At 43.1% G+C, this 19,468-nt stretch overlaps 1 protein-coding gene across 1 annotated transcript; it reads right to left on the bottom strand.

Annotated features, from left to right (window-relative positions):
* Positions 1-332: 332 nt before the first annotated feature.
* LOC147641475 (uncharacterized) lies at positions 333-17,010 on the bottom strand. Its single transcript, XM_086812553.1, has 4 exons — positions 15,822-17,010; positions 15,573-15,713; positions 15,228-15,477; positions 333-529 (listed from the first exon to the last, which is right to left on the bottom strand). The coding sequence occupies exons 1-4, from the start codon at positions 16,539-16,541 to the stop codon at positions 333-335; spliced, it is 1,308 nt and encodes a 435-aa protein (XP_086668679.1). The 5' UTR covers positions 16,542-17,010.
* Between the last annotated feature and the right edge of the window lie 2,458 nt (positions 17,011-19,468).

Here is a 19,468-nt window from a genome sequence, read left to right on the forward strand (position 1 = left end):
ATGTGCGATCATTGGTACTAGAAAGCCTTTCTATGGAGTTGTTAGATGAAGCGATGATGGATACATTTTTTTTGTTTGAATAATGTCTGTGTGATGAAATCTCGATGAAATGTGAAAATTTTTACGATGTTTATGCAATTTACCCCAATATATTATACTTATCTTGATGAAGGTTGTTATGTATCTTTGGAATTTACTATTGAGATAACTTAACTTTTATATTCCTTCTTTCATAAGGTTGCACCTTAGAAAATCAAATGAATTAATACAGGAGAGTGACTAAGATTCAAGAACATGTGTGAAGGGCATCGATGATGAGAGCGCGGACAAATTCATCCAGGAATCCTTGTCCTCCGGGCGGATGCGTCTGAATTGCTCCCCTGGCAGTGTCGCCTATTTTGGTAAACTGGCATGCATCGAACCCCAAGTTTCCAAAACTTGGTCTCGTGAAGACGGCGGGCCATCTCTTCAAGCAACACCAACACAGTAAGAGGACGCTGCTCCAGCATGAAGGGTCCACCGGGGACTCCTGGAACAGTCGGAAGCGTGGTTTTGCGTGTTGGGCAGCTGGCGTCGGCGATGGTTGCGCTCATCGTCACGATCAAGACCACAAATTACGTCTATTATAGCGCTTACAGGTACCCCGACGATTGATCCGTTTTATTTTATTTTGATAGCTTCTCTCTACTGTGCGTCTCTCTACTGTGAACAAATGTTTCAGACTCGTGCATGGGTGGGTGGGCGTGTTTTGAGAATATCACAACTCCTGTCTTGTGTTTGTGGTTTATAGCTTCTTGGTAGAAGGAATGAGAATAGATTGCATATGGAGCTGTGTCATGGGGATTCTCGACATTTATGCTTTGCTATCAAGGAGAGGGCCGTGGGATTTTCGTATAGCGCACATGTTTGTGATTGGTGATTGGGTGAGTAGCTAGCTCTCTTTTTGCGGTTGGTTTTTCTCTCTTGATATCTTTTCTTCTTAACACTTGTTTTTACTTATGCCTTGCTTATAGTTTTTGGGAACATACTCCCTAGCAGTAGCATGTGCAGCCGCCGGAGTTACAATATTTTTGGATAAAGGCTTACACCACTGTGCTGAGGGCATGTGTATTAGGGATCAGATTGGAATATTTTTTGCATTTCTAAGCTGGCTTCTGATCACAATGTCCTTTATGTTGTCATTTTGGTTTTTAGCGACGGGTTAACTGAGGAAAATTTTGAAAATGTTGTGCAATTAATAGCATCGAGATCTATGCTTAATTGCTTGTGAGTTTTATATTCACTATTATGCTTAATTGCTTGTGAGTTTTATATTCACTATTATGCTAATTTCCCATTGGTATTGCCAGAAATGTGAAGAAATTCCATGTTTTTTCACTTGTTATTTTTTGAGGTACATCATGTTTCTTAGTAGCATATCGAGAGATTAAGGGTATGCCTAATATTTTTTTCAAACTGGAGAAATGTCATGTACTTTCACTTGATATTTTGAGACCTCATGTATGCTGGAGATTATGTAAGGAGAAACATCACTTTGTTATGCGGTGTGTGAGTGTGTGTGTGTGTGTGTGTGAGAGAGAGAGAGAGAGCAACATCTCTTGTACACCCATATAATGTACAATGTGAATACATGTAACTTCACCCTTTACTATAGCTAATAAGGCTGGTATTTCTCTTAATTGCTACATTGAAGCAATGCATCGGTTGCCTGCAAATTTACATGTGATTGATAAACAAATGTTTGGTTTAAGAGAAGCCGAGCATAGCGTACGCTAGGCTAGGACTTAGCCTAGCCTAGGCTAAGTCCTCTTAAATGATGCATTGGTAATTTGGTTGCTGTGAATCTATACATATGACCAAGGTTTAAGAGAGCATGCTCTAGGCAATAAAGATGGGTTCCTAGCCTTGATGTGGCAACCATAGTAGCACATGTGACTAATTAATAAGCATTGGTTTATGATTTGCAATGTGAATTTAGTTGCTCTACTTCAACTCTGATCTACTGAGTGCAATAATTACGGGAACCTAGCCTTGATGAATGTCTTGCCATGGTGAAATCTAATCGATGATTCTCACATGCTTAGTTCAAATATTTGTACTCTTGGTTTAAAAGGACTTAGCATTTGATTGAATGCTTCCAAGTATAGTTTATTTGCTCATATATGGGTTACTTGTACTACTTCAAAGGACCATTCCTAGCCTTGATGCTTGTCTAGTTTATGTGCAATTTGATTTAGGTTTATTTCGTGAATTTTTAACACATACTAGGAAGGGACTTGAACTATATGCATATGTGTGAGAGCTGTGTAGCTGGATCAACTCAATACATCCAGCTTGGATATATTTGAGTCCATTAGCAAGGCATTGGATTTCAAACAAGGAAACAATTAAGGGCTACTTTTAGCCTAAGGGCTATTTTATTGTCGGGCTATTTCACCAAAAATGTTTTTAAGAAAAATTGCCTAAAATTTATTATTTTAGTGGGTTATGGAGACAAATTCTATATAAGATAAGAATTTCAAAGATTCGCCCAAGTTTCCTAAAGTTTTAGGCCAACATATAAAAAAATTTGCCAACCCATCTATACTTTACTATTTTACTAGTGTCTTAAAGAAGCCATGCTATCACACATATCTTGCCTTTTACTCGACGGTTTTTGCTTTCTACTCGGCCGTTTTCTTAGGATTAATGGACATAGGTCCTATCATCTATGTTATTAGCAGCGAACTCACTTGGCATAAGCACTGTGCTCCCAGTTCTTTTTGGTAGTGCCCTCCTTAATGCCACTAGGTTTTGACTAATTGGCCCTTAGGGTACTTGCCCTGTGCTCCCAGTTCTTTTGGTAGTGCCCTCCTTAATGCCACTAGGTTTTGACTGATTGGCCCTTACGGTACTTGCCCTTACCCTTTCCTTGTGGTGGTTGTGGGATATGTAGAGAGGGTGTTATTTCTGAGTCTTTATCTGATTCTAAGGTCATGATCAAGTCAATGTCTAAGTTTTAACTTTGTCAATTTCCTTCCTATTATGTAGGTGGGGGAGTTGTCCTTAAATAGAGGTCTACCCTTCTACTAGTCTCTCCATGGGTTTCTAGAACTATTGGAGGGCTTCCATGTGCTGTAGGGCTTCAACTATGTGCAAATTGATTTTACCAGTAGTAGAGCTTCACAATAACAAGAAATTAAAGCCTAGTGTTTGGTTAAGGGGGATTTGTGAGGCCATTGTGTGGCCAAACATGGTTGTCTGTTTTGCCTTTGATGCATTGCTCTTAATCCATGCATGGCTAACTCTTGATAGTATTAGGGAGTTCTACACTTCCACCATGGTTAGTCTAAGAATGACCATCTACCATTCTTGGACCTAGATAGGAAAAATTTTTTGTGGTTCAATTGTAGGAGCTCATTACATGGTTCAACATCTCAATTAATCCATGCCCCATGGTGGTAGTGTGAAGAAGTTCAGGAGGCCCACTTTCTATAGGAGTTGGCTAGCATCTACATCCTCCTCCTCCCTCTCCTTGGGGATCCAAACTAGCTTGTCACATGCAGTCCTCCGCGATAGGCTTAGTATGCTAGCTTTTGGGATCCACACCTTTTTGTCCTTTTGACCTTGGTTTTAGGCAAATTATAGGGTACATTAGCTAGGAGGAGGGAATTTCGGTACCCATACTTGCCAAAATTTACCTTTGGGTATTGGTGGTGGAATGGATGTGACACAGAGATTGAAGTGTCTTTCACTGTTTTTCTATTTCTTTTGCAGTTTCTAGATTTTGGCTCTCCTTAGGTTTTGATTTTATCTTGTGGGCCCCTGCTTTAGATAGAGTTGCGAAGTTTTGTGGTTATTTTGATGAAGCTTGGAGCTTGTAGATTATTGAACTTACTAGTTAGATTGAACCTATTTACAATAAGACAAGTGATTTTTGGATCTTCGAGGGAACTTCTCCTAATAACTTCTCCTTTAGCAAGAAGAGCATTCATGGTTTGTTGTTGCTCAAATGTGGTGGTCACAGTCCTTATCCTCCAATCATTGCTACAATCACATTTAGCAATCCACCGTCTTCCAAGGATGATTTGTTCTAGCATAGTCCATGCAGTCATGTTTGGAAATCCACCCTCTTCCAAGGATAATTTCTTCTAGCAAAGTCCCTACAGTCATGACAAAGAAACTACCTTCCATGGGATATACGCTTATGGGAAAATCAAGCTTTATAACACCTTCACATTCATTATACTGAGTCCCAAACACTAATTCCTTTGTAGGCCCAAGGGCTCATTTATCCTAATAACAAGATCCAAGTCTTGTATAGGACATTAGGTTTCTTCTAGCTTCTTCTATATCTAATAGAGTAAGTTTGGGCTATACTTTTTACACATGTTGGGAAATCCAGGAAAAGTCTTGCAGGCTTTACTTCATCACTATCATCATTGTTTACAGTAGCCATGTGGATAAGCAGGATGCCTCTCTCGTGTCTAGCTTTTTCCTCATAAGACATGGTGTGTTGTTGAGTTTGTTTTCTTTTTTTGATTTACTTCTTTCTTGTTTTTTCAGCCAGGTGGATGGCTTCGAGTTGCTCATAGGAGAGAGGTCTCTAGAAATTTCTAAGTTTACCTCCATTGAGGAATCCTTTCATTTAGACTCCCTTCAATGTTTCTAAGCTTATTGCTTCTCTTGTAGTCATTTCATAGATCCTAAAAGAGCCCATTCCTCTTAGTTTGAGTTTTATTTTATTTTTGTTGATGATTTAGAGCAGGATCAAGTCCATGTAAGAGATTACCGCATGCGTTGTATACAAGAGAACATCCATAAGAAGTAGAATCTTTCACATCACGGAACTTTAAAACTCAAATTGCACAATAACAGAGATAGAAAAGAATATTATATTACTGAAGTGATACAATAGATGGCAAATCCCCACACTTGTGTGCTCCTATAAAGAAGGGAGCTTCAATTAATCTATTTAAACTACTAAATTCACAGTAATGAATTATGTGAAGAAGGTGTTGGATGTGTATCTATATTGGCCTGTAAATACGTTGACTGGCCATCACATGAACCCACCTCCCACGGTCATTTGGGCTCATCATCTTGGGCCCTTCCAGGCCTCATAATGTCAGGATAGTGTGGCTAAGAGTAAAGTCTATCTACTCCATGTGTAGACCATTATGGGGCAACGGTCTAGTGTAATATATAGTCTATTTAATAGTGTGCTAAATCTAGTAGTCTCTAAACCATCTACCCTTATCACCTTCCTGTGTTGTGAATATACGGGGATGTCAGTGGGCATTTGGTTTGCTCAACCATGGCTACTCCTAAGAATGGGGGCCGTACAAACATGAGCTAGCCTAGTGCCTAGATAATACAACATGAGGGTGGAAAATTGATACCAATACCCCCCCCTTAATGTTCACTTAAAAAGGTGAACTACCTTTGTGGTGGTCTAGTGTGGAGTTGATGAAGTTGCTGCTCCATCTGATCCCTGGTGTAAGAGCCTTTGTAAAGATGTCTGCACAATTCTTTGTTCTCGGGTAGTGATAGTGAATCTCAATGTAATGGCCATGCAAATTTATTATCACATTGTAATGTTATAGGCTGATTCTACACCACTCCCATATTCTGTAGAATCCTCCTAAGCCATAATGCTTGACATGATGCAAAGCATCCAGCTTTGTACTCAACCTCTATCGATGAAAGTGCAACATGCTTTTTCTTATTGATCGAAGAAATACATCTCGAACTAAGATAAAAATAATACCCCAAAATGACTTGTCTGGTTTGAGTCATAAAAGCCACTGAGGGTCTTTCCCGTAGCATAGATGATGCCGTACTCTTGAGATATATCACAACACCCCCCACATATTTACATTCCAATGTTTCTCTCGAGGCTTGTTAGAGAACTTACTTAAACACCAATAAAAAAACTAACGTCTAGTCTAGTATTGCATAAGAAGATAAGACTACCAACCAGTTTCTTGGATAAGGTCTCATCCAAAAGGTTTAGGTGTCTTTGACAGATAGATTCATACCAACCTCTATTTGGGTACTAACTACCTTGCATTTAGTCATGACAAATACCAAGAGTATCTCACTTGTATATTTCTATTTTGAGAGATGAAAATGTTATCTAGCTTCTACCAAACCTCAATCCCCAAATAATAATGTATGAGCCTAAGATTTGTCATCTCAAACTTTACACTAAGCATCTATTGTGGGGTGGTTGCAAGATGAGGTTATCTAGTTTCATGGCGTGGGCGCCCTTGGCTTTAGCTGAAAAACAGGCATTTTTTCAAGAAGAATAGCCAATCTCTCATAGTTAGCCAAGGAGTTTCACTTCAAGGTCTTCTAATGAAACATCATATGCAAAGTTGGGCACCTAAAACTATAATCTGATCGAATATCCAATAATTGCAAATCCCCTTTTCTTTGGGAACCAAGTTTGTATACAGGCCCTGTCCTAGGTTTAGACAGGTATAGTGAATGTGAGTAAATTGCCTATAACTTTTACATTATTACTCATACGATGTTCCCACTTTGCATTTCACAAATACAAATAACATAGAGCTTAACTTGATTTATCGAGTAATTTTTGATGTGTTCTACTATTTTCTATATTATTTAAAAGATATTAGAATTGTTAAAAAACATACTATTTTATCCTCCCACCACATCTACCATTTAAAATGCTCAAATTGTATGGATCTAGTGATGATTAGATTGGGAAAGATTAGTATAATGTGGGTATAAGATAAAATTACAAATCTAACGGTTTGATTTTTGTAGATTTACTTTGGAAAATTTATTATGACTGTCAGAGGCCCATTAAATCAATAGTAATTTAATTCTAGAAAATTAAATATTGAATCTTTCAATCTAAAAACTCATGGGATCAATACTCTTGTTGCCATGAATTTATCAAAAAAAATTTGGCTTGATTTGAGTATGGGAAGGTCCATTTTCAATCCTCCCAAGTGAAAATTCCCATATTGTGTCCACTCTCCCCTTTTCAAGTCTAAAACCAATCCTAGTTAGGTTTGGAAATCTAGGCTTGGTAAACTTCACAGCTTAGGTTTCATTCCATGTGTGAGGCTTGGGTAGGCCCAAACCTTATACATGCATGCCACTTTATGTCCACGTGAGCATCGAGAGGATCCACATAAGCAGCTTGCCACCTCAGCTTGCCACCTCCACCTTCCATGTCAACATGGTCAACCTAGTTGACTCCCCACCTCATCATCCTAGTCATCATTAATGCCACATCATCTTGCCACCTTTGCATGCCACCTCGCACATGGTGACATGGCATGCCACATCATGGAATTGCCACATCAACCATAATAGTGCCACATGTCAAGAGAATGCCACGTGTCATGCACGCTTGTGACACGTGGCATCTCCTTCCCACCTCCCCTCTTTTTTCAAAAACATATTTTTGGAAAAGTTAATTTAGTAATTTAGAGAAATAGAGTATAGAAATTTAAATAATAAAATATATGTAACTTATTAAATAAAAGAATTTATAATCACTAATTTAAAAGGATTATATTTTGGGATTAGATCAATAAAAATATTATTAAAGATCATATTATTAATTTTAAAAAAATAAATTTTTTATTTTTATATTTCTTGAAAATTTTTTATGTAGAATAAACCTTTGAATAAAATATGAAAAAAATACTTTATTTAAAAAAAGCAGTTATATAATTATAAAATAAAAGATTTCTTTAAAGATATATTTATATATATTTATATATCTGGTAATGATAAATATTTAGACTTGTTAATAAATATTATAAATAATATTAATTTTTAAGTGGATAATAGTTTATCTTTAAATATCTTTATGTTTATCTTAGTTATCCAATCAATCTTAGATAGGAAATCCAGTGAGATTTGAAGTGGATAACCTATTTTTCCTATATAATCACACATCTCTAGTACTATCCCACACTTATCTGTAGTACTATCCCATCATTGAGCCCTTATAATATTTTCTCTCTTAGCTTCCTTGAGAATGGGTTCTCAAAGCCGTAGGAGTCGGAAACGTGATAGGACTAGACTCCCCCCCATCCACCAAGTTCAAGAGGAGGAGAGGAGAAGGGTAGCTCGTGAGAGAAAGAGAGAGTGGAGAGCACGTCAACGAGCAACACCTTCCGTTGGCGATGATCCAAGCCTTGCTCCTCCTCTTCCACTTCCTCTCCCTTCGCCCTCTTCCCCCCCACTACCCCTTAGTTTAGATAATCCACATGAACCCGCCCTTCTTGAGTCCTCTCTTCTACAAGAACCCACCCCCCCTCCTTTGGGCGCCCTTCGTGTGGATAGGAAAGAACTATCAAAGTCAGGGGCACATCGTCGTGCCCATGCAATCTTCCAATCCTATTTCAAAGACCTCACATCTTCATCACAGGCATGTGTGCTTGATGCTTTGATTGATCTGCCCAACATGGCCAACTGCAGGGCGCTTTCCGACATTGGAGGTCGAAGAGAGAGGAGAGCTGGCATGGCGGTGCTACAAAGTGTTCGTCATTCCTATATAGTTAACAAGAAGAGGAACTCTGCGGACGCTTTGGCTGCTCGACGGGCTATTGTGGCAGCCATAAGTAGCTCCCAAATGAAGGGTAAGGTTAGTGCCACATCTCGCATCCTTTCCATAGCACCACACGCACTTAGAGTTGGGTCTATTAGGCGACAAAGTTTAGATGCCAATGAGGTTGGTGCTATGTGGGCGAGTAGTGGTCGTGTAGCTAGGCATGATCGCCTACTAGATGAAACCACTAGAACCTTGATAGAAAGTTTTTGGGAGGAGAATTGTCGTGCATCGCCAGTTTTCAAGAAAGCTTTGCGTAAGAGAGTGACAAGAGGAGTGTTCATTGAGCACGGTGCTTGCTTTCTTGAAATGTCCCAAACTGAGTTGTATTCTCAGTTTGTAGCTTCGTATCCAGAGCTTAAAATTGGGCAAAGGTCATTTGAGGGGTGTAAGCCTTGGTTTGTGAGGTACTCACGTCAGCGTGACACATGTTGTTGTCGCTACCATGTTGAGTTCAATCTTTTTTATGATGTGTTCCGTTCTCTTAGTGGGCATAGAGAGTTGCCTCGTAGTCCACGTGATTTCATCCACTCTCTTTTGTGTGCACGCACGGAGGATGCCCAGTTCCATAGGATGCCTTGTGTGGAGAGCAATTGCACATCATGTGGTTCACTTGCACATCTACAGATGGTAGATCTTGATGCAAGTGACCAAGAGATAGTGGCATGGCAACGTTATGAGTATGTGACACACCAGCTCCAGAGTGGTGGACAGTCCAGGAAGTTGCAGCTCGTGGACAAACATACACCACGTTGCCACTTCACAGCCACATTTAGGGAGCAGATCTACCCCTACATACGGCACAGTCATTGTGCCAAGTGGCAGGATCGTCAGTTCCGAGCATGCCTAGCAGAGTTTCCTATTGGTGTGGTCGTCTCTGTGATTGATTTTGCAGAGAACTACACTTTCACACCTTTTCAGGAGATACAATCTGAGTATTACTTCTCAGAGCAGGTAATGGTTATATTTTGTACTATTTGTTTTATGTTTGAGCTTCATTACTTAATTGATTTTTTGTGTCCTAAACGTATGTATTGCTTCCCTCACCAGGTTGCTATTTTGGTCCACATTAGCTATCGACATGCAGAGGCTCATGTAGATGGGATAGCGAGTACCCCCGAGACCCGTGTCATTATTCGAGAGTATCATTTCTATATCAGTGATGATCGTTCACATGATGCACATTTTGTGCAACACTGCTTTCGTCTCCATGACGATTTTTTAGGAGATTGTGGGATCAGACATGTCCAGCGATGGGTTTGGTCGGATGGTTGTGGCGCACAGTTCAAGTCATCACGTCAATTCTATTGGCTCTACAGGTTGTACTTATGGCTTTCTTACATTTTCAATTAAACTAAATTCACTAGAACATCTTAAAGAAAACAATAACTAAGACTATCTTTTATGGATTTATAGGTGGCATGTGCAGTCTAGTATCCCAGTGATTTGGTCATTCTTTGAGACTGGTCACGGGAAGGGTGAGCATGATGGTGCAGGCGCGTGTGTGAAACGTGCCTTGAGGCGTCATCAGCTGCGACAGGATGCTCAGCGGTTCAGAGATGCGGGCCACGTAGTCGAGTGGTGCTCCCAACATTTGTGTGGGAGTGCAGCATCATCGTACCCCAGACGTGATGCTCGGATTGTCAGGAGATTTTTTTGGCATGTGGATGGTGGCACGATTGACCGCAGTGCCTCCCATGATTGTGACACAGTACCTGGCACCTTGGGCTTACATTCCATCAGGAGCACGTGCATGGCGGCCCCCACGATTTACACACGACGGTTTGCATGCTTCTGTGGAGCATGTATGGATGGCGATTGGTCACATTGTGCCTCGAGAGGATGGGCAGATGCATGGATACAGACATTCCTCTCCCCCGAGCATCCTTCACATCCAGTGGTGTCTGTTGAGCACACAGGTCCTGCGTTCATGGTCAGTTATGATGACCTGACAGATTTGCTACAGGAGGGTGATGTATTTGCTGTTATTGCCAGTGAGGGAAACAGCGAGGGAGTAGACTACTATCTGATGAGTTGCACTAGGCCAAAGTGCATGCTTGACCAGGATACAGTGGATGATCATGGGTTTTCTTATGACGCCCATAGCATGATTGTGGCAGGCCGGTTCTACCAACAGATTCGACTTCATCGGGGGAGTCTTGAGTTCCAGCAGTGGAAGTGGGAGTTAGAGGCATTTCAGTTCTCTCATCTAGTGGTTGCTACCAGGCTCACTCTTGTTCGAGTACAGAGCCGAAAACACAGTTCTCACCCTCGTTTTCGGCTTCGAGTGGATGACCATGAGAGCATTCTAGAGCAGTTGAGAGCTAGAGAGGGTGCTGCTGACTAGATCTCTATCTTGATAGTGACTAAACTCAGACTAGCTGGGTTAGCTCACTTACATTGTACTTAGATTTTTGGGCAGTGACTAACCTCAGACTAGCTGGGGTAGCTCATTTTCATTCTGATGTACTTATTTGATGTTTATATCATTATGAGTTTTCTCATTATTGAGTATCATTACATTTTAGTTGATGTTCTTGATTTTATTATATTTTTTAACACTTTGGCTATCATATTGTTTGTTGAAAATCTCCATGCCATCGTACCCAAACATGCTCCGATGGGGACCAAACTTTGCAAGCGTGTGGGGGTGGGCCCCCCCCACATGCTTGCAAAGTTTGGTCCCCATCGGAGCATGTTTGGGTACGATGGTATGGGGAAGGCCCGGATTTTCCATGGCCTCTTAAGCACCAAGAGACTTGAAAAACCCGCACTGGGCGCCCATTGCCAATCCAAACATGCTCCGATGGGGACCAAACTTTGCAAGCATGTGGGGGGGGCCCACCCCCACATGCTTGCAAAGTTTGGTCCCCATCGGAGCATGTTTGGGTACGATGGTATGGGGAAGGCCCGGATTTTCCATGGCCTCTTAAGCACCAAGAGACTTGAAAAACCCGCACTGGGCGCCGATTGCCAACCCAAACATGCTCCGATGGGGACCAAACTTTGCAAGCATGTGGGGGGGGGCCCCCCCCACATGCTTGCAAAGTTTGGTCCCCATCGGAGCATGTTTGGGTACGATGGTATGGGGAAGGCCCGGATTTTCCATGGCCTCTTAAGCACCAAGAGACTTGAAAAACCCGCACTGGGCGCCCATTGCCAACCCAAACATGCTCCGATGGGGACCAAACTTTGCAAGCATGTGGGGGGGGCCCCCCCCACATGCTTGCAAAGTTTGGTCCCCATCGGAGCATGTTTGGGTACGATGGTATGGGGAAGGCCCGGATTTTCCATGGCCTCTTAAGCACCAAGAGACTTGAAAAACCCGCACTGGGCGCCCATTGCCAATCCAAACATGCTCCGATGGGGACCAAACTTTGCAAGCATGTGGGGGGGGCCCCCCCCCACATGCTTGCAAAGTTTGGTCCCCATCGGAGCATGTTTGGGTACGATGGTATGGGGAAGGCCCGGATTTTCCATGGCCTCTTAAGCACCAAGAGACTTGAAAAAACCGCACTGGGCGGCCATTGCCAACCCAAACATGCTCCGATGGGGACCAAACTTTGCAAGCATGTGGGGGGGGCCCACCCCCACATGCTTGCAAAGTTTGGTCCCCATCGGAGCATGTTTGGGTACGATGGTATGGGGAAGGCCCGGATTTTCCATGGCCTCTTAAGCACCAAGAGACTTGAAAAACCCGCACTGGGCGCCGATTGCCAACCCAAACATGCTCCGATGGGGACCAAACTTTGCAAGCATGTGGGGGGGGGCCCACCCCCACATGCTTGCAAAGTTTGGTCCCCATCGGAGCATGTTTGGGTACGATGGTATGGGGAAGGCCCGGATTTTCCATGGCCTCTTAAGCACCAAGAGACTTGAAAAAACCGCACTGGGCGGCCATTGCCAACCCAAACATGCTCCGATGGGGACCAAACTTTGCAAGCGTGTGGGGGGGGCCCACCCCCACATGCTTGCAAAGTTTGGTCCCCATCGGAGCATGTTTGGGTACGATGGTATGGGGAAGGCCCGGATTTTCCATGGCCTCTTAAGCACCAAGAGACTTGAAAAACCCGCACTGGGCGCCGATTGCCAACCCAAACATGCTCCGATGGGGACCAAACTTTGCAAGCATGTGGGGGGGGGCCCCCCCCACATGCTTGCAAAGTTTGGTCCCCATCGGAGCATGTTTGGGTACGATGGTATGGGGAAGGCCCGGATTTTCCATGGCCTCTTAAGCACCAAGAGACTTGAAAAAACCGCACTGGGCGGCCATTGCCAACCCAAACATGCTCCGATGGGGACCAAACTTTGCAAGCATGTGGGGGGGGCCCACCCCCACATGCTTGCAAAGTTTGGTCCCCATCGGAGCATGTTTGGGTACGATGGTATGGGGAAGGCCCGGATTTTCCATGGCCTCTTAAGCACCAAGAGACTTGAAAAACCCGCACTGGGCGCCCATTGCCAATCCAAACATGCTCCGATGGGGACCAAACTTTGCAAGCATGTGGGGGGGGCCCACCCCCACATGCTTGCAAAGTTTGGTCCCCATCGGAGCATGTTTGGGTACGATGGTATGGGGAAGGCCCGGATTTTCCATGGCCTCTTAAGCACCAAGAGACTTGAAAAACCCGCACTGGGCGCCGATTGCCAACCCAAACATGCTTTGATTGTGACCAAACTTTGCAAGCATGTGGGGGGGGCCCACCCCCACACGCTTGCAAAGTTTGGTCCCCATCGGAGCATGTTTGGGTACGATGGTATGGGGAAGGCCCGGATTTTCCATGGCCTCTTAAGCACCAAGAGACTTGAAAAAACCGCACTGGGCGCCCATTGCCAATCCAAACATGCTCCGATGGGGACCAAACTTTGCAAGCATGTGGGGGGGGCCCACCCCCACATGCTTGCAAAGTTTGGTCCCCATCGGAGCATGTTTGGGTACGATGGTATGGGGAAGGCCCGGATTTTCCATGGCCTCTTAAGCACCAAGAGACTTGAAAAACCCGCACTGGGCGCCCATTGCCAATCCAAACATGCTCCGATGGGGACCAAACTTTGCAAGCATGTGGGGGGGGCCCACCCCCACATGCTTGCAAAGTTTGGTCCCCATCGGAGCATGTTTGGGTACGATGGTATGGGGAAGGCCCGGATTTTCCATGGCCTCTTAAGCACCAAGAGACTTGAAAAACCCGCACTGGGCGCCGATTGCCAACCCAAACATGCTTTGATTGTGACCAAACTTTGCAAGCATGTGGGGGGGGTCCACCCCCACACGCTTGCAAAGTTTGGTCCCCATCGGAGCATGTTTGGGTACGATGGTATGGGGAAGGCCCGGATTTTCCATGGCCTCTTAAGCACCAAGAGACTTGAAAAACCCGCACTGGGCGCCGATTGCCAACCCAAACATGCTTTGATTGTGACCAAACTTTGCAAGCATGTGGGGGGGGCCCACCCCCACACGCTTGCAAAGTTTGGTCCCCATCGGAGCATGTTTGGGTACGATGGTATGGGGAAGGCCCGGATTTTCCATGGCCTCTTAAGCACCAAGAGACTTGAAAAAACCACACTGGGCGCCCATTGCCAACCCAAACATGCTCCGATGGGGACCAAACTTTGCAAGCATGTGGGGGGGGCCCACCCCCACATGCTTGCAAAGTTTGGTCCCCATCGGAGCATGTTTGGGTACGATGGCATGGAGATTTTCAACAAACAATATGATAGCAAAAGTGTTAAGAAATATAATAAAATCAAGAACATCAACTAAAATGTAATGATACTCAATAATGAGAAAACTCATAATGATATAAACATCAAATAAGTACATCAGAATGAAAATGAGCTACCCCAGCTAGCCTGAGGTTAGTCACTGCCCAAAAATCTAAGTACAATGTAAGTGAGCTAACCCAGCTAGTCTGAGTTTAGTCACTATCAACAGCAACCCAATCAAAATCGTCATCTCTAACTGCCGGTCGACGTGCGCGTCGAGGCTGCTGTGCACGTCGAGGCGGCTGTGCCGGCTGCGGGGGTCGTCGAATGTCTGCGGGGAGGTCTGCCTCAAATGAAGGATCGTGAGCTGGTGCCGGTATACTCGGGAGCTCACGAGTCCCAAAAGCTGCTATGGCCCTCTCTCTCTCTCTGCGTCGTGCTAATGCAAGACGCCTCTGTCTGTACACCCAAAATCTATAATCTGCAATGGTGCGTGTCTGCCACTCTGCTCGTGTAAGCTCCTCTGCTGTAAGGACACGCTGCTCATGAGAAGCAGCACTGCTGCTAGCACCATCACCCGCTGTGCCACTAGGGCCAGCACCACCCACGCGCTCAAATGCTGTCACCTGGCTCTCATGTAGCACTCTCTGGTAAGCGTCGAACTCATGTGAGCTCCACTCTATCTCAGGAGGCACCTCAGGCTCCTGGGCTCTATCGTCGAAGGCGTCGAGTCCCAAGTCCATAGCTGATGTAAAGTCGACAGGCCTCCCAGTCCTGGCATCTACTCGTACAAGGCCTGGGTGAAGATCATCGATGCCCAATACCCTGTACGTCGCTAAGTCGACGCGTGCACGGCAGGATGGGCATGCTGAGAACCGGACGAGCTCCTGGGTGATGCAAGACAAGTGGAAAATATGTCCACATCCCAGGGCATATCCTCCTGTACTGTCAATGTCCTCGATACATAAACAGCAGCACGCATCCCGTAGGAAGGGAGGTGCATCCTGAGGGAGAGGTCGTCGAAAAACCTCTGTGATAGGCCGTGGATATAACGGTAGGTAAGGCACTGTCACATCGGATGATCTACGATACTCTCGAACATGCAGCATCAGCTGCTCTGCCCTGTGCTGGGCAATCTGCTCCATGATCTGATGATGCTGTGCCTCAGCTCTGGAGCTCTCTACCTCGGTCCGAGCCTACGCAAAAAAGTAAAGCATTAAAATATTTGGTTAGTCTCTCATTAGGTATTACTTAAAGAAATTTGTAACTTAAACGTGCAAGAGAAACCTACCTGCTGGATGTCGGACTCTCTCAGATGCTGTGCCTCTGCAGTAGCTGCCTCTGCCATCTGTAATGCAGCTCGGAGGCGGTCTATCTCCGCTCTCGCCTCTACCAACTCCTGAGTGAGCCTCTGAGTGGCAGGTGTGGGAACCTGCGTGACACAATCAACCATGCTGCTCATGTAAAAATATAGAAAAGTACATATAAACATAAAGATAAATGACCAAAAAAACTTAAGACGTAATATATATGTAAATACCTCCACATCTGTCGTCGGTATAGCTCGTGAGAATAGGCGCACCACGTGCTGGATGCTCTCCGTGGTACTCCGTACGTCAATGCCGACCTGCGTGCCAAGAGCCTCTACTGTCGACAATGGCACAAAGGAAGGATCTGTGGCGGCAGGTGCTACACGAAGTGCTGGTGGAGGCCGCCTACCCTGGTCCTGGAGACGGCCTCGGCCAGCACCACCACCCGGACGATGGCTGGTGTAATCGACCTCCTCCCCTAAGACAAACTCCGCATATAACTGCTTTGCGAAGTATATGGGGATCTGGCGGTTGTTCGGCATCCTCCCATATGCGGCAACATATCGACTATAGATATGTGCCGCCATACGAGGATGCGAACACCGCGAAATAGTGAGGGGCTTCCCCGCCCCGGGCCTCATCCCACGACTATCGAGGAAAAGATCTAGGAAAGCCCCATCCCTAATAGGAGCAAGATCACAGACCTGACGATATGTCAGGCCATGTGACACCGGAGCAGCGCGATGGTGGGCTATCCACTCATCTACATAAACAATATCGTGAAGGCTACGAAGGGACGCAAGCATCGCCTCCAAGTCTGCCACGATATGTAATGTAGACGGAGTGTCTCTAGCACTCCTACGGATAGCCGCTAGCTCACGGTCTATCTCCGCGATGAGGTCCGCAATAGATGAGCGGCCCTCCTCGTGGCCCTCCTCGTGGCCCTCCATGCTAAAACCTAAGCCCAATGTGAAGGGTCCAATGTGAAGGGTCTAATGTGAAAGGTCTAATGCTTAGTGCTAAGTAGCACTAATGAAGCTAAAAACAAAGCTAATGGGCTCACTAACACTAATCCAAATCAAGAGAGAGCAAGGGAGTGAAAACGACTTGTGAAAATGAGCCAAAAAAAAAAGTTTTCCGGTTTTATAACCTCGATCGAGGTTCGGTAACATCATGCAATTTAGGGTTTGCAAGATTAACGCTCTGGATATTAGGGTTAGTGCAACATACGGCCAAGATACACACCTAATTCTAGGGTTGGGGAAGGATCGACGGCTGAGATTTGATATTAATATCTCGATCGAGGTAATTGGACGGCCACGATTTAGAGGCATTACCACGAAAAGGTATCTCGACGGTCAAGATTCATTATATACCTCGATCGAGATATTTAAACGGCCGAGATCGCATCTTCCAGCGTACGTGAATGGACGGTATAGATTGCGTTTCCTTATCTCGATCGAGATAATTGGACGGTGGATATTGCATCTACGTATCTCGATCGAGATATTCGGACGGTGTAGATTGAATCTCTATATCACGATCGAGATATTCGGACGGCTGAGATTTGAACTCAGTATCTCGATCGAGATATGGGGACGGTGGAGATTGTATCCGATTACCTCGAACAATGAATGGTCGCGATTGGATGTATATTTCTCGTTCGAGATACGTGGACGATGGAGATGTGCTAGTCAAATATGCCTACGGGGATACAGCGTGGCCCTGATGTGGATCCGAGTGGCATAGATATCTCGATCGAGATATTGTGGTGGCGGTGACATGTATTGGTGACATGGATGACGCCTGGAAAGCCGGACCTGCTAGCGTGGCATTAGTTGGCATCTCGATCGAGATATGTCGATTTAGGCTCGGGAACCACGTGTCGTCTTTTGATTGGCGGGACTATCACGATCGAGGTACTCCGCCCGAGATGGATGGATGTCCCAATTTTGGAGAGAGTGAACGAAAGTGAGTACCCTCATCTTGCAACCACCCTGTGTTTGTGAGATCTTTTCCCTTATCAAGATGAGGTCATCTAATACATCTCGAACTAAGAGAAAAATAATACCCAATTACTAAGGTGTCAAAATGACTTGTCTGGTTTGAGTCATAAAAGCCACTGAGGGTCTTTCCCGTAGCATAGGTGATGCCGTACTCTTGAGATGTATCACAACACTCCCCACATATTTACATTCCAATGTTTCTCTCGAGGCTTGTTAGAGAGAACTTACTTAAACACTAATAAAAAAACTAACGTCTAGTCTAGTATTGCATAAGAAGATAAGACTACCAACCAGTTTCTTGGATAAGGTCTCATCCAAAAGGTTTAGGTGTCTTTGACAGATAGATTCATACCAACCTCTATTTGGGTACTAACTACCTTGCATTTAGTCATGACAAATACCAAGAGTATCTCACTTATATATTTCTATTTTGAGAGATGAAAATGTTATCTAGCTTCTACCAAACCTCAATCCCCAAATAATAATGTATGAGCCTAAGATTTGTCATCTCAAACTTTGCACTAAGCATCTATTGTGTTTGTGAGATCTTTTCCCTTATCAAGATAAGGTCATCTAGATAGAGAACAATGACCATATACTTCCCCTATCATTCATATCTATCCAATTTACATCACATCTCATTGCCTCTATTCTCGTTCGTATCTATCACATTCACATCCACATATATTCTTCCACATACATCCACATCCATACTTATCACATACACATACATCTTTCCTTTCACATACATCCTTCATATACATCCACATCCATTCTTCACATGCATTCACATCCATCCTTCACATGCATGCATCTACATCCATTCTTTCACATACATATATCTACATCCATTCTTTCACATACATACATCTCCATCCATTCTTCGTTCATTTTCATCTATCTGATTCATTTCACATCATCATATCTATTTATAGAATACAAGAGAATTCTTATTTTTGATATAAGATTTCTTTACGCATCTATTTATGTATAAATTCCATTTTAAGGAGAATAACACTTTCGAAATAAAAACCAATCTTTTATGCATCTTCCTATGCATAAATTCATTTTAAATGAGAATGACACTTTTGAATTAAAAATCAATCTTTTATCCATCCTCCTATGCATAAAATCAAAATTGATGAAAATAACTCTTTTGAACTAAAAATAGATTTCTTTATGCATCATTTTATGCATAAAATCAAAATTGATGAAAATAACTCTTTTGAAATAAAAATTCATTTCTTTATGCATCTTTCTATGCATAAAATCAAATTTAGTAGGAATTACACTTTTAGAATAAAAGAATTTCTCTTATGCATCTAATTTATGCATAAAATCCATTTATGAAAATCACACTTTTAATATAAAAAAATCTTTTATGCATATATTTATGCATACAAATCATTTATGATGGAAATCACTCTTTTAATATAAAAGAATTTCTTTTATGCATCCATTTATGCATAAAAATCATTTAGGATGAAAATAACACTTTTAATATATAAAAATATCTTTTATGCATACAAATCATTTATGATGAAAATCACTCTTTTAGTTTTATGCATCCATTTATGCATAAAAATCATTTATGATGAAAATAACACTTTTAATATAAAAAAATCTTTTATGCATACAAATCATTTATGATGAAAATCACTCTTTTAATATAAAAGAATTTCTTTTATGCATCCATTTATGCATAAAAATCATTTATGATGAAAATAACACTTTTATAATCAAAATAACAATTTCAATATGCTTCCTTCTATGCATAGAATTTAATTCTAAAGAAAGTAATACTTTTTTAATAAAATATTTTTAGTATGCATTTTTCTATACCTAGGATGAAAAATAACAAAGCGCATGTG

Source organism: Cibotium barometz, chromosome 2, assembly GCF_041138505.1.
Source record: "Cibotium barometz isolate CiBa-2024 chromosome 2, ASM4113850v1, whole genome shotgun sequence".
NCBI classification, from domain to species: Eukaryota; Viridiplantae; Streptophyta; class Polypodiopsida; order Cyatheales; family Cibotiaceae; genus Cibotium; species Cibotium barometz.

Bases quoted from the DNA above. Each gene is read 5' to 3' on its own strand.
- LOC147641475 (XM_086812553.1), bottom strand. From the start codon at position 16,541: ATGGAGGGCCACGAGGAGGGCCACGAGGAGGGCCGCTCATCTATTGCG. The intron at 15,478-15,572 runs GTAGGTTTCTCT...TTTTTTGCGTAG, and splicing joins GAGAGTCCGACATCCAGCAG to GCTCGGACCGAGGTAGAGAG. The intron at 530-15,227 runs GTACAGGAGGAT...CGACTGTTCCAG, and splicing joins ATGTATCGAGGACATTGACA to GAGTCCCCGGTGGACCCTTC.